Source organism: Trichogramma pretiosum, unplaced genomic scaffold (assembly GCF_000599845.2).
Source record: "Trichogramma pretiosum strain Unisexual culture from Peru unplaced genomic scaffold, Tpre_2.0 scaffold155, whole genome shotgun sequence".
Classification (NCBI taxonomy): domain Eukaryota; kingdom Metazoa; phylum Arthropoda; class Insecta; order Hymenoptera; family Trichogrammatidae; genus Trichogramma; species Trichogramma pretiosum.
Window position 1 is genome coordinate 111814 of NW_019640825.1, and position 11770 is coordinate 123583.

At 48.9% G+C, this 11770-nt stretch overlaps 3 protein-coding genes across 3 annotated transcripts; 2 read left to right on the top strand and 1 right to left on the bottom strand.

Moving 5' to 3' along the window:
• Window positions 1-778: 778 nt before the first annotated feature.
• LOC106652684 (histone H1-like) lies at window positions 779-1616 on the bottom strand. Its single transcript, XM_014371779.2, has one exon. The coding sequence runs from the start codon at window positions 1425-1427 to the stop codon at window positions 855-857; it is 573 nt and encodes a 190-aa protein (XP_014227265.1). The 5' UTR covers window positions 1428-1616; the 3' UTR covers window positions 779-854.
• Window positions 1617-7087: 5471 nt separating this feature from the next.
• Window positions 7088-8361, top strand: LOC106652700 (histone H1C-like). The gene has a single exon (XM_014371802.1). The coding sequence runs from the start codon at window positions 7246-7248 to the stop codon at window positions 7993-7995; it is 750 nt and encodes a 249-aa protein (XP_014227288.1). The 5' UTR covers window positions 7088-7245; the 3' UTR covers window positions 7996-8361.
• A 17-nt stretch (window positions 8362-8378) lies between these two features.
• On the top strand, window positions 8379-11646 carry LOC106652686 (cilia- and flagella-associated protein 161-like). The gene is made up of 3 exons (XM_014371780.2): window positions 8379-9039; window positions 10597-11258; window positions 11333-11646. Exons 1-3 carry the CDS (start codon window positions 8983-8985, stop codon window positions 11583-11585), a joined length of 972 nt encoding a protein of 323 aa, XP_014227266.1. The 5' UTR covers window positions 8379-8982; the 3' UTR covers window positions 11586-11646.
• The last annotated feature ends 124 nt before the right edge of the window (window positions 11647-11770 follow it).

The following is an 11770-nucleotide window of genomic DNA, read 5'->3' on the forward strand; positions in this document are numbered from 1 at the left end:
GGGGGGGGGGGGGGGGAGATGCGTACGTTTACAATGTATAATAGCTTATTTACGCTCTTAACTTAATTAATATATATGATATACATACTTTTTAAATATATAATATATATTTTTTCGTATAATATGTAATTGTCTATTAGAGAGATAGAACATTTGCGATAAACTTTACACAAGATAATAACTATTATTTATAATTCAATTATGTATATTATCCGCGGAGGGAGACAGTGGGGGAGGTGGGGAGATTACAATTTGAAAATTTTCCTCGGTTTCTTTTTGATCACAATATACGGCTTTGTTTTGTTTTTTTCTTTTTGTTCGATAATAGAAAACCAAAAAGTGGACAGCGACCGTCCGTTTCACCAGATACATATATGCACCATATACACAAGCAAGGGCTCTTACAAGTGCCGTTTGTTTACCGATATATATCTGCATCTCGTTTCTTTTCTTTACTTTTCGAATACGCACACACCGTGAAACTTTGTTTTTTCTCCTTCTCGCCGTGTACAACAACAATAATAATAATAATAACGAAAATCGTCCGAGAAGATATCAATCGTAATTGGAGATAACCGTAATTTTTTTTTTCTCCTCTCACACGATCGGTTCGCTACATATACCTACACACGAATACGTAATATAATAATATTATTCTTTTTTCGCCGTTCGCGTAGTTACATTATAAATTACGCTAAGAAAAGAAAGAAAAAAAAAAATAAAAACAAGTCGAAGTTCGTTACGCCTTATTTCGTTTTTTTTTTCTCTTAAATAATTGTATTACTTGCGTACTTTGTTGCTGCTGCTGCTGTTGTTGAAACGCTCCATACGTTATCGATAAATAATAAATAATCTTACTTCTTAGCCGCCGTCTTCTTGGCCGCCTTTTTCTTGGCCGGGCTGCTCTTCTTTTTCGCGGCCTGTTTGGGCTTGGGCGGCTTGGCGCCCAGCGACTTTCGCGCCGTCGTCGTCTTCTTCTTCTTCGGGCTGGCTGCCTTCTTCTTAGCCGCCGTCGACTTCACCGCTGGCTTCTTCTTAGCTGGCGACTTCTTCGCCGCTGGCTTCTTCTTCGGACTGGCCGCCTTCTTCTTGGGCTCTAGCTTGAAAGCACCGGGCGCACCCTGAGCCTTGCCCGCCAGGGCCTTCTTGATCAACGGCGTTAACTTCTCCGCGTCCACGCCGTACTGCTGCGAGATGTATTTCTTGATGTCCTGCAGGCCTGAACCGCTCCTGTCGCCGAGGGCGGCTATGGCCGAGTCGACGAGCTCGGCCGTGCGCGGATGCACCTTCTGGACGCGCGCCGAGGCTGGCTTCTTCTTGGGCAGCACGACCGCGGCCTTCTTCTTCTTAGCTGCGGCCGCTGCCTGCTTCTTTTTAGCCGAAGCCAGAACCGCACCCGAGGGTAATGCTGCTGCCGTGGCGACCATTGCGCTCCAAGTGACGGCCGAATTCGTGATTGAAGAGATTTGTTGTTGTTGTCGTCTTACGCGCGAAAACTAGGTCGCGTGTACCGAGAACTGTATCTATATATGTATGTATATGCACTGGCACACGAGAGCTGCTGCTGCAGTTGCGCGTCGCTGCTCGGAGTCTCGGCAATAACAAAGCCGAGCTGCCAGGCGAGCTGGCGGTGTCATGCCAGAGCGCGGACCGCGGAGGCGCGCCCCTGGCGACTTTCGCCTCTGGGTGGCCTCGAGCAAGCTCGAGCCGCGGTACGCATTGGCCACTCGGCCCTGGATTTTCGACGCTTAGCGGGTCGATTTCACCGGGGCTCGAGTTTCCTGCCTCGAGATTAAAGTCCAGCTCGTCGTTGGAAATGACGCGGTCGAGTCTCGCTGGCCCGACTAACTCCGTGCGAGAGCTTTTTTCGGGGCTAAGCTGCGCGACGTGGCTGGCGCACCTCGGCCAAAAAGCCGCGTAACTTCGTCGCCCGGGTGGTGACTGGGCCTGAATCTTAATTATTTACAAGACCAGACTCGGAACTAGGCCTCGATCGGGTTTTTCCGCGGCTCCGAGGGCCCGCGGCCGAGATCGAGCCGTCGCGCTCGGCGGTATCGCGCGTGCTGCCTCGCGTGCTAGTCTCTCGCGGAGCGACGAGACTAACTCGTCGCTGCGGACGCGCGAGTCGCCGCGGCCGATGCATTTCACGTCGGGCGCGCATACGAAGCCGAAGCGCGAGATCACGAAGAGCCTGCGACTGGGAGCATATGGATTTTCGGGGTGGATCGCGTAAAGATCGAGATGTTTCCGGTTTTTGTCGGGTAGGCCTGTGTTTTCCGGCAGATCGGTATTTTGCGGATGTAGCAGCTGTACCGCAATACCCTACGATAAATGTTAACGTAAGTCGAACGATCGATCGTTACTTCTTATCATTCACGAGTACGTTTATGAGCTCGCTCGAAAAATTTGAGTTTACATCGAGGACCATACTCCCGTATAGATACCGATCGCGCGGGGGCCGAAAATAGCGGACGATCGGTAAAAAAAATTTTTTTTTCTTCGCGATCTTTTGCTAACGTCCGACGAATTATATATGACTTATTCATTTTCTACGTGCGATTTCGACGTTTGAAATTTTAAATATAGTTTCGACGATAAGGATTTGGTTAATACATACGCACACCGACACCCCCTCCCCTCTTTTTTCGTATGCGCGTCGTGGACTCGCTGCTGTATGTGATAATTCAAGAACGCGTGTACCGAGAATTTGCAAACGATCCCCGAGCGGTGGACCGATTCTTCGTATTTTTTTTTCTCTCTCTCTGTTCTCGATCGAAATTTCAAATCGAGTTGATGCAGCAAAGATTACGGAGCGAGCAGAAGGAGCGAGCGAAATTCAATCCGCATCGCGCGCGATTATCAAAAACTCGGTGGAAAATTTTCATTTCTTCTTACAATAATAAATGTCGAGCGATCGACTTGCGCCGGTCGTCGTCGTCGATATGTATAAGGGCGCAATCGAAACCTTTATCGTTACCGTATCACGCGTCAACGGAGACGATCGAGTTACCGCGACGATCTATGGGATTTTTATTATTCTTTTTTTTTTCGACTTGGTAATTGAGTAATCCGTAAATACCCGAGAGCTCGAATCGACGCGACGTTGGACTGGACCGCGTTTCGAACGCACACCTGCGTCATCGTATAGCGCGTTGCTCGACGCGCAACATCGAAAAGACTCGAAAATAAAAAAAAAAATGAAAGAAAGAATCTTGCGGCCGATAAGAGAAAACGACTCGCGCCGCGATTGCGATTCCGGTGCAAATTATCGATACACACGTACTCGTACGTATATTTTATCGTTGAACAGGTCGCGCGTCGTCCTTTCGAAGTTCAACTTGACTTTTGGCTCGATCGAAACTCATATATCGCTCGAGCGAAAAAGGGTGTATGCCCAAAGTTCAAACCGTATACGAGTTTGTTTATAGGTCGAGGATAACTTTTAGCAAAGCTCTCCCGTAGAAACGAGATGAAACAATCGAATTTTTACGAATTTTTAATGGGAGAAAAAAAGGGAAAAATTAGTTTAGGCACGGATTTTCATCGATCGACGAAAGACAATTACGATTCACCAAAGCTCTCAATCCCGTTACGGAAAAAAACAGGGGGTAGTACTCGGAGTGCAGCTTTCAAGAAGCTACATGACCCTACGTAACGAAGGCTCGTCATCGATAGCGTCGGCCTATAGACACGGTGTAACCGTATGAAAAAATCGACTCACGTATAAATGAGCGCCTCATTGGTATATAAATAGATCACGTTCGCGTTGCGTATGGAAAGTAACACAGAGAGACGGAGAGAAAAGTCATAACGCAACAATAAAGGAGTCGTCATCGCGTCGCGAAGCAGCTCCTCTCGTCTCTCAACAGTTTCGTCGTTATTGCATATTTTTTTTCCATTTTCCATATCTCATATGCTTATTCTAGAAAAACCGCACCCACGCTTCAGGTACGCTCCCGCGCGAGCTGTTACACACTCGTGCATATACATACAATACGCGCGTATACGCGAACCAAGAAGATTATGCGTCGCATCGATGAATTTTTTTTTTCTTTTTCACGCGTTTACGCACGAAAAATCATACCCCCCCCCCCCCNCCCCCCCCCCCCCGTTGTGTGCCCATATGTCGCAGCCCCATATACACATTCGCGCACAATGACGATAAAAAAAAAGGGCCCGATCGCGGTGAACAGCCGCGAGAAATATATATGTACGTATTTATATTAGGGGGGGAATCGAGAGGGAGCGAGAGAGAAAAGAAGGAGATTGTTTTGATCGCGCGTCCGGGAGGCAAGGCTCATAATCGCCCAGTGCACAATCAATTTTGTGCGCGCGGGCAAAAGCTGCGCTCGCTCTCTTCTATACATGCATATATATATCTATATACCCACGCGACTTATATATATAGTATATATACATATTCTCCCATACTTATATACACAGACCCACACATCGAAAAACGAGCGTTGACATATAGAGCCCCTGCGCAGCACGAGGCTCTCATGTACACACACACACACATATATCGACGCGCATGTGTTGAACAAAAACATTGGCATCCCTGTGTGGGTATGCGCGCGTCTCGTTAAGCCCGTCTCCGTGTGCGAGCACGTGTATACGAGTGTCTGTGTCTTTATGTGTGTGTGTGTGTGTGTGTGTGTGTGTGTGTATAAGCACGTGCTGGCTGCTATGAGCCACTATACTGCCACTGCACTGCTGCTGCTGCCTATTCCCGTCTCTTTCCAACGCGAGGCTGGCTGCAGCGCGAGCGCGGACCTCGCCGAGAGACCCGCCGAGCGCGTTGCACTTTGGCCGCGTCGGAGGCGCGTATCATCGCGGTACGCCGCGGCCGCGTTGCCCACGGATTTTTCGTAACTCGGGGCTTCGAGACGACTGCGAGACTCGCGGCATCGGTGAGTCGAGGTTTTTGGCTTTTTAGAGGCCGAGCTTGAAAGTACGTTTCCTCGGAGGTTCGCCGAGCTACGGGATCAAGACCGAGAGCGGGCGGCCCGCGGCGACTTCGACACCCTCGGCTGTTCCATCGTTATCGGGGATTTTTCATCGAGGAAGTCGCGAGGCGGTCAACGGAGGATGAAAGGCGGATTATTCGCGCGGCGATCGGTAGGTCGGACGTCGAGATCGGTAGGTTGGCTGAGCCGTGAAGACGGATCGAACGAGGAGTTGCGCGTGCGGAGCGGACCTCGCTCGGCTCGAGCTCGTGTGGTAGTATACGTGGGAAAACCGAGAGACTCGTCGATAGCGGCGAGCATCGATCTCGCGTTCGTTTTTTCGGCTTTTTCGATAAATTCGAAGGTAGGATGGGTGGATTCGAGGATGGGAGGCTTGACGAGATCGGTAAAGGCTATGGTGAAAATCGACGAGTTGGAGCTTTCGGCTGCTTTATGGCGATGACGACTGGATGAGTCGATTGGGTCATATTGGGTCATGGTGTTTATTGGCATCTCGTGTTTTTAATCGAGCATTCTTTTTTAAATAAATTCGAATTTTTTTTTATTTTCAAAATCGGAACTTTATGTATCGCGCGAGAAGAAAAAAGTTGCGTGGTGCGGTTGAAAAGGCAGAACAAAAAAACGAGCTTTGTATATCGCAGCGATGGCTCGATTTTTTAATGGATCTATGAAATTTCGATTTATTTCTCGATTTAACGATTTTTGTCGCTCGTTTAATTGAAAAATTTTATTTAAATCAACATTAATTAATCATTAAAATTCCCATTACAAACATTATCGCGTCGATGTAACTCGCGCACCGAATCCGGCCATCGAAAATCAACGAACCGACAATGGGGATTTTACTCGCGGAAACGATTCGCGATCCGAAAAACTCACCGGTACGAATCGTTAATTTTTCCAATAAACTGTGTAAAAATTACGCATCCTCCATCCTAATCATCGATTTCACCGCGAAAAAACGTCGATTACCAATTCCACTTTTAATTTTCGGCGATCGCCTATCGTAAACCTCGCGTAACGCGTACGCGACGCACACGTACGAACGTGCACGACCCATCGTCGCGATCTCACGAGTATCCGAGAAATTTGTGGAAAAATGTACCATCGCCGACTTTTTTCAATCGAAAATCCACTTATTTATTGTTGTTTGGCAAAAAAATTAACAACAACGATAATAACAATCGCTTTGCAAGAGCTACTTGCGCGTACCCTATAGCGCGACGCTATAGCTCGCACACGACGGCCTCGCGCGACGACCGCGTCGCTCGCAAAAACGGCTAAAATTGGACCCGTCCCACTCGATTTTGCCGCAAAAATCGACGGATTCGTCTCTCGGATCCGATGCCCGATGGAAAATCGACTTTTCCATTCAAAAATTACCGCACTACACCATTATCCGACATACCTGTTACTGCTCGTCCGACTCGCTTGGATACAAAGGCCGAAAAAAGCGCGATCGCTCGTTCAGCCCTCGAGCTCGTGGAATCGCGAGCCCGACCCCCATCAAACCCGATCCTCCGGGACCCTCTCGACGATCCCAGCCCTCAGTCCCAAAAAAATTTCCAAAAAATCCCAACGATCTCGTCGAATCGAGAAAAGCTCGGCACTGTCTCGAGTCTCGGCAACGATCAGCGCGCTAGCGACCCCAGGCTTTCCTCGACGCGGCCGATTATTTCCCGAAACGGCCGGATATTAGGCGGGATTTTTTCCCACCCCGACGTGGCACTGTCTTTGGCCTCTCGGCCGCCGAAAAATTCACCGAGCCCGCGGTCACCTCGTGGCCGGGGTGGCCCGTCAACGGCCGAGGGTGCGATCTCGTCCGCACAGAGGCCCCGGAGAAAAAGTCCGCGTACACCGCGTCGTTCGCGAGCTCGCGGCAAAATACCCGCGCAACGTCGAGGCCAGAGTCTCGTGGAGCCCGTACGAGGTCGCACGCCGACCCGGTGCCACTCGCTCCGGGTGATAATCCCGGTCGAAGCGGCGAAAGCGTACCAGAGCTTGAGCTTGTGGTCGGGCGCGCGAGGCGCAAGTCGCTCTGGGCGCCTCTGCGAGGTCCGCGCTCTGCCATGACTATCGCGACGCCGAGCTCGGCTCGCGCTATTATCCACTAGGCACTCGCGCGCTACGCATTGACTCAGTAACTTGCGGTACTATTCTCTCTGTATATCTATATAGAACTTCGGTGTTTGTATACCAATACAAAAAGCACGTGTAGCAGCAGCGCGACTCGTGTGTGTGTAATTTTCTCGAGTAAAGTAAAAAAAAGTTAAAAATGGCAGACAAGAGCGAGCAGGCAGCGAGCAGCGGTGGCGCGGCCCCGGCCACTGTGGGCCCCACCAAGAAGACGGGCCCGAGCAAGTCCGCCAAGCCCAAGAAGCCGCGCAGCAAGCCCAGCCATCCGCGCACCTCCGACATGGTCAACGCGGCCATCAAGGCCCTGAAGGAGCGCAGCGGCTCCAGCCTCCAGGCCATCAAGAAGTACATCGCGGCGAGCTACAAGGTCGACGCCGAGAAGCTGTCGCCCTTCATCAAGAAGTACCTCAAGTCCGCGGTGGTGGCCAAGCAGCTGGTCCAGGTCAAGGGCAAGGGAGCCTCGGGCTCGTTCAAGCTTTCAGCCGCGGGTGTCGAGGCCAAGAAGAAGGTGAGCCCGAAGAAGAAGAAGCCAGCCGCGTCGGCGGTCAAGAAGTCGCCGGCCAAGAAGAAGCCAGCGGCCAAGAAGCCCGCCGCGAAGAAACCGGCTGCCAAAAAACCAGCCGCGGCCAAGAAACCGGTCGCTGCCTCGTCGACAACGGCAGCCCCGGCTGGAGCCAGCAGCTCGGCGGTGGTTAAAAAACCAGCGGCAGCCAAGAAGAGCGTGAAGCAGCTGACGAAGAAGCCCAAGGCAGCGAAGAAGCCGGCGGCGGCCAAGAAGCCAGCGGCAGCGAAAAAACCCAAATCGGCGGCGGCTGCGAAGAAGCCCAAGGTGGCCAAGCCCAAGAAGGCGCCGGCGGCCAAGAAACCAGCGGCACCCAAGAAGAAGTAAATCTTTCGAGGATGAAGATTCGAGGATAGGAGTAGGTGCGGTTCCTTTTCAACTGAGTGTGGGCAACGTAATTCTATGAGTGACGATTAGAATTGCCTATAATATACATATATCTATACATATTATTATTATTATTATTATTATTATCATTATAAAGTGTATACGTGTGCGAGAAACGAACGAGCGAGTGAGTGAGAGAGACGAATGACCCGCGCGAGCGAATGGACGAGTAGTTATATACATTATTAGGATTATTATTACATCGATAATAGACATTTATGATTTTCTCGATTTTTATCTCTATATTCTTCTTTTGCGTCAAAGGCCCTTGTCAGGGCCAGCCCATTGAGTATACATATATATTATAAACGAAATATATATTATTAATATNATGTTTCGCGAGATTCCATATGTGACAAATACCCACGACACACAGACACACAGACACACGCAAACCATCGTTATATATGTATCGCATGTACATTAAGACTCGAATGATGATGTTATAATTCATTTATATATTACTATTATTATGATTTATAATTACTATTGTCGCCTTAAGCTACCACCTGTACATTGTTGTTTTGCGTTTGTAACGATCCAAAAAAAAAAAAAACATTAATTCATTATTCTTTTCTTCTTTGTTTTGCGAAAATATTTTAGACTTAGCCATTAATTAAGTTGTACATATTATACACACACATACACGCGGATATTGTCTTAGACAGGAAGAAAATAAGGAGATGTTAATCGTATTACTTTATAATTATTATTATACTTTATTAAAAAAATTGTGAATAAATATGATTTTTGATAAGTATATCGATATAAAAAAGAAAAGCAACGAGTTGAATCAATTGATCTTATAACCTTCTCACTATACCCGATACACGTCGATTCATTTTTGTTCGAGTATTATTTATCATTACTTTATCCGGAAATTCAAGAGTCAAAATTATCCAATAAAAAATCGTCGTAGTCGTCGTCATGTACAGCGGCCGGGTTCTCGTGGGCTTCTGGTTCAACAAGCTGCAGCTCGAATCGGTAAGTATATCCGAATCGCCGCCCCGGGTATGAGCGGATGACAAAATAAAAAAAAAAAAAAAACTTAATTGCGCGTGAAACGGAGCATGAAAAAGAGTGTCCCCAGCATCGATCGTCGATCGTCGATCCATAACCGCAAAAACTAATTTGACAAAATCCATAATTGCTCATCATTTTTTTTCTTCTCTTGACATAATGTCGGTCGTCGGTCGTCGAGATCTGCGTTACAAACAACGGAATCGAATGAATAATTTTATTATTAAATATCGTTTAAAGCTCGAGAGCTGCTGCTGCGGCGCTGCACACAAACACACACCGAGCGCATAATACAGAGAATGCACAGTCGCGTCTATTAATAAATCGGAAATATTTCGCGCGTTTCGTGGGAGGAGAGAGAGAGAGCACGTCGACGATTATAGTCGTGTATATAGTCAATTCGAATCGGCATCGGAGTAGGGATCATTATCGTGAAAAAATGAAAAAGAAAAAAAATTTAACGAGAACGAGGGAAAGAAAAGTTTTTGCCATTGAAAATTACCTTCTACGTAACTCTGTATACGCGTATATACATTTCGAGTCGCGCGCGCGTCACGCATTTTTGTAATCGACTTCGCGACGATAGCAACGGAAAAAGCGGGTAGTAGTAGTTTTATAAAGCGATTATTGTCCAAAAAAAAAGCAGGAAAAAAAAAATTGGGTCGTTCGGGGATACGCATCGTAGTAACGCGCGACTACGCCATACAGTGGACTTTATATACATATTGAATTATCTGAGGGGCCAATGGCGTTATCATCCATTGGATTTTCCCTATCGATTATAAATCGGGCGCGCAATTTAGGTGTATATAATACACACGCGCGCATACAGCGGGAAGCGAAAGTGGGTCAAACGTCTGTTTATTGTAGCACACACACACACACACGTACATTACATACACTCGTACATCGCGAGTCGCTTCAACTATTTCTAGATGCGGCGCATTCGGACTCGCTGTGTGTCTACACGCCCGCTGGATCCTTTTATAATATAATTTAAACAGCGCGACGACGACGACGACGACGACTCGTATACAGCCCTCGAGCGTATGCATCTACTGCACTGCACGTGTCTACGTTGCAAAGTTCAAGGCCGCGCGCCGAGCTTCGTTTTAAATTAAAGCGACGCGCGCATTTATTATTACAACAAAAAGAAAAATGTATATGTATACGCGTGTGTATGTACTACGCGTCCACGTGTCGCGGCGGCGATTGGGAATTCTAAAATGTGTAACAGACCTGTTACGAGGATATAAATTTTTTTTCTTTTACGGTGCCTAATTTTTTCCCATGGCCGATAGTTTTATCTCTGTGTGTATACATAACGGCGAATAAAGCGATATTCGCGCGGCGGGTAAAAAAACTTTCACTCGCGCCCGCGAGGCACATTGCGCAATCTACGTAATATAATTATTATAATTCCGCGCTCGGGGAGAAAGAGAGTAACAACGATAAAAATCGATCGAGAGCGACGATAATTTTTTTTTTATTTGTCCGTTGTTGTAAAAATCAATGTTGCAGGAGCAGCGCGAGCTCGAGAAGAAGCGCTTGGAGTCGGGCCAGCTGCCGGAGCAGATCAGGCGGCGTCTCGTGGCGGCCTTCGGTCGTGCTCTGCGTTTCACGGAGTCGCCCGCGAGCCACTGCGACCGGCCGATCCGCTACGGGGACGGCCTGCAGCTGCACAGTCCCGAGTCGCCCGACGTCTCGGACTCGCTCGCCGCGGATTTCGGCTGCCCGGAGGAGGACCCCCAGGCTCGGGGACCGTCACGCCTCGGCCTCGTCGTCTCGGCCACCGTGTCCCAGTCCGACTGCGACTCGGGCCAAGTGCGCGGCATCCGAGACGGTTGCGGCGTGGCCTGTGCGCCGATCGGCGGCCAGCCCTGCAGCGTCAACAACAGCTTCGTCTGCGTCAAGGCCAACCGCAAGGACTCGAGGGACGAGGAGCTGCTGACCTACGGCACCGAGGTGTTCTTCGCTCTGGCCTGGGTGGTGGGTGCAGCGGGTAAGGCTCCGCTGTACCTGAGGATGGAGACGCCGCTGCTCGACGGCCAGTACGTGGCCAACGATCACTATCCGTTGAGGCTGAGCTCGAGCCCCGACGGCTACGCCAAGTGGCGCGTCCTGCACTGGGACAGGTCGCGCAGATTCGAGACCGAGGCCTCGCCCGTGCTGCCCTGCGTCAGGTTCGTTCGATCGAAGGAGAGAGAGAGAAAAAAAAAGAAATTTATATGACGGACGAAGTCGATGAATTTTGCAGAATCGTCGTTCAGCACGTGATGACGGGCCAGTGTCTGGCCTGCGAGCGATACCACTGGCATCGGAGTCTGCTCGGCTACGAGGCCGGCCTCTCGGTGCACACGTACAGCGACGCGCAGCGCAACGAGACAGCCGAGTGCGTCTGGAATCTGCTGCCGCTCGGGCCCAGCCAAAATCTCGAGCTCGAAGGTGACGACGATAACAACGATGGTAACGAGTCGACGAGCTGCTGCTGCGGTTGCGAAAATCGATGATTAGGGTAGTAGCGGAGTTATTCGTGCTATTTGGACAGAAAAAAATGAATGAATGAACGAGAAAGAGAGGAAATGTATAATTGTGACATACTTATTATGAGTTATAAAGACACTCGAGAGAAGTAAACATTGCGAAAGACCGTGCGTGTGTGTATTTTTGTGATGAGTTTTATTTTTAGACAAAA

Excerpts from the sequence above, each read along its gene's own strand:
- LOC106652684 (XM_014371779.2), bottom strand. The coding sequence starts at position 1,427 with ATGGTCGCCACGGCAGCAGCATTACCCTCGGGTGCGGTTCTGGCTTCG.
- LOC106652700 (XM_014371802.1), top strand. The coding sequence starts at position 7,246 with ATGGCAGACAAGAGCGAGCAGGCAGCGAGCAGCGGTGGCGCGGCCCCG.
- LOC106652686 (XM_014371780.2), top strand. The coding sequence starts at position 8,983 with ATGTACAGCGGCCGGGTTCTCGTGGGCTTCTGGTTCAACAAGCTGCAG. Across the intron at positions 9,040-10,596 it reads ACAAGCTGCAGCTCGAATCG|GAGCAGCGCGAGCTCGAGAA; the intron begins GTAAGTATATCC and ends TCAATGTTGCAG. Across the intron at positions 11,259-11,332 it reads CCCGTGCTGCCCTGCGTCAG|AATCGTCGTTCAGCACGTGA; the intron begins GTTCGTTCGATC and ends TGAATTTTGCAG.